The 3,101-nt window shown below is 37.5% G+C and overlaps 1 protein-coding gene across 2 annotated transcripts in view; it reads left to right on the top strand.

Moving 5' to 3' along the window:
• OSBPL9 (oxysterol binding protein-like 9) overlaps positions 1-3,101 on the top strand; it is a 56,434-nt gene that overhangs the window by 16,357 nt on the left and 36,976 nt on the right. For both annotated transcript variants that reach the window (XM_009318722.1, XM_009318723.1), the window contains exon 3: positions 865-941. In XM_009318722.1, coding sequence (XP_009316997.1) covers positions 865-941 — 77 coding nt within the window. The remainder of the gene's footprint in view (positions 1-864; positions 942-3,101) is intronic.

Raw genomic sequence — 3,101 nt, forward strand, 5'->3', positions numbered from 1 at the left:
CTTAATATATTGCTTTCTTAACTATCACCATCTGCAACTGAGAAGCATAATCATCTTCTTTTGTCATTACTTGCTGACTTGGATTCTTAATTAAAATTGTATGGTGGTCTGTTGCAGAAGTATGGAAACATTATTGTGTGTGTTGTCATTAACATATGATTCAGGTTCTATTCAGTTTTAGAGTAGGATTGTATTGAGTTTAAAAAATGTTTATTATATATTTCAGATTATTCTTTGTGCTTCATTATTCACACTGGTGACCTGTTAGAGTTGGTGTTTGTCCTGTCTTATGAATCCATACCTGAAAGGCTAACTTATTCAAAGTTACTATGTCCACACTGAAGTAGAATTACTGGATAATTTATTACAGGTTGAACAGCTTCTCTTAACTAAGAAAATTTAAAAATTACCTAATGAATTAAGTGAGGAATGTCTGTGCAAACACTCTTCTCAGGTACGCCCCTAAAGATGGACAAGGGACAGATAATCACAAATAGCAATAATGCAGAACTCTTCTTCTATTTATCATATTCTTATATTTATATTTAATTTTTTTTCTTTGACATATATGGTACAGAGTCATTAGTAGAATAAAATTTCTATCAAAGCATAAAGCTTTTTGCATGCATGATTATTTAAAACATCTCTCCAGTACCATAGAGTAGATTAACACAATAGTGTTACAGAGCTGTAACCACAGAAAAATAAACAGGATATTAAGACAACTGTGGAATTATGTCCATGGTGACTTAACAAAGATAGTATGGTTTAATTTCCATATTTAGTGAGGACATCAGATCTGTTTGCTTATGGCTTTTAGTATGCTGCATATAATTTAACAATATCTTTTGAATACTTTTTCAGCTCGAGATGCTGATGAGAGAGAGAAGTGGATTCATGCTTTAGAGGACACCATTCTCCGCCATACCCTCCAGCTTCAGGCAAGTTTCACTTTCACTTTTAGCTTGTTTTACTTTCTTTTTTTCAAAACAATGAAATACAATGGCATGACTGCTAATATCAAACATATCTTGTATAACATCTGGCTGTTCTATCGCCTATACAGTCAGATACAGTATGACATCAGTATAGGTACCTGAGATTAGGTTTGAGTCTTTCTGTTACTATTTTCTTGTCTTACCATCATGAAAAATGACTTCTTTTTGTTAACTCAAATTTTTAATTGGTGGTATCAGACTGATCGTTGCACATTTAGTTCTTTTGTTTGTTTGTTTTTGTTAAACTGGGAGTTACTCCTTTTTGGGTCAAGCAGAATGAGACATCTGGAAGTCTGTTGTGTGCTTGTACACCACCTAATTTTGAAATTAAAATGAGATGGCAGCATTGAACTTCTTTCTGGGTGAGAAAAATGGTAAATAGCTTATGTTTGAATCCACTGTGTAAGCTGGATATTGGTAGTTTTCTGGTTCTGAAAACAGATGGTTGGACTGAGGATGGTTCTTAGCACTAGTTATCTAAGATTAGTTTCTGGCAGTGTTCGAGACTTGAATATGACTATAAGGCTTGCTAATCCTTTATTTTTGCCTTGGAGAGAAACCCAAACTCTTCTTGAAAGGGATTTTCTCATACTTGATTTGTGCCACAAAGGAGTCTGATGACAGTGTAGAAATCTTAAAACAGGTACTCATTATTTGTGTTGAGTAAAGGTTTGGTATGTTTTTGGAGTACGGCAAGAGAATTAGGTCTCTTAACGATCGACACTGTGTAAAGAAAGATACATTAAAATCCCTAATATCACAGAAAGATAAGCAGCTTATAAAGACTGATTTAGATGACGTTTGCCCAATCTAAAGAGTTAGAACAAGCCTGAATTTATCCCATCCAACTTTAGGCACTTGTGCTATCTTAGTCAATTTCCTTTAATTTCCTGCTAAACAATGGTTTTCAACTTTTTTTGACTTATTAAAGACCACTACAAATTTTCTGGTGGATAGCAGATCCCTGGATAAAAATTCAAGTTTGACAATCAGCTTTATATGCCTAGTAACATGTCATGGATATTTTAGAAGTAATCTCTCCATCTGGACACAGTAGCTGACCGCAGGCTGAAAAACTCTGCTCTGCAGTGGGTGTGAGGAGACAGAGATTGTTTAGAGGACAACATATGGATTTAAAAGGGCTGAGCTGCCTCCCAAGGGATGCCTCTTTCCCCATTCTATCCTCAGAGAGAGAAAGTGAATAGGTTAACATAAGTAGTCCTATTTAGGGTCTGAAATGAAGTAAAAGTAATCTGTGCAGTTTTCTCCACCTGGAAGACTTTTTTATGGCTTGGAGATACAGAGTACAGAAATGAAACACCAAAATATACTGTGGTTTTATCAAAATGTATACTTCCACGCTCTCTAGAAATTGTGATTGTAGTTTTATTGGCAGACATAGATTTCATGATTGCAGCTAATAAAGGAACTGGTTCCCGTTACATAACCTGTTCATGTTCCAGGACTTTTTCAAATAAGTAAGGCATATTTAGATAAAAAAACCCCTCAGTAATTTATCTAGTAATGTTTGGGGGAATAATTAAAAATCTAGAACTGATTGCTAAGAAACATATCCTCATCCCTCTTAAATACGTTCAGTGTTGAATGTAACACCTCGTGGGCCACTGTTGTGTGCTCACCATTCATTTTCAAGAACCTTCTTCAATGTGCCGGTCATGTACCCTTTTTTTTTCGGAGGCCCTTATTTTTGGACTAGCTGGAATACTGTTCACTTACACCCCAATTCAGGAACTGTCAAGGCTCGCCATCTTCATTGACATGAGCCGCTGAGCAGATACTGATTTAACAATGGAACAAGACTATACCTCCTTGCAAAATATCTTTCCTTCATGAGTTAGGAAGCGCGGTTTCAATTACTGTTCACCTGCAGGGTGCTCGTGCCTCACGAGCGGGATGCGCAGGCGGAATGAACAAGCTCTGTTGAGCCCGGCTGAAGTTAGGGAGGCTACCGGCAGGGCGAGCACTGGGTGCCTCTCCAAGCAGAAACCCCTCGGTTTTGGTAGCCCTCCAGGTCCTGTTGGGCTTTACCAGCGTGCTCTCGACTCGGCCGCTGCTGAAGCCAGCGGTGCCTTTGACGGGATG

The sequence above is a fragment of the Pygoscelis adeliae genome, unplaced genomic scaffold (assembly GCF_000699105.1).
Source record: "Pygoscelis adeliae isolate BGI_AS28 unplaced genomic scaffold, ASM69910v1 Scaffold82, whole genome shotgun sequence".
In the NCBI taxonomy this organism is placed as follows: Eukaryota; Metazoa; Chordata; class Aves; order Sphenisciformes; family Spheniscidae; genus Pygoscelis; species Pygoscelis adeliae.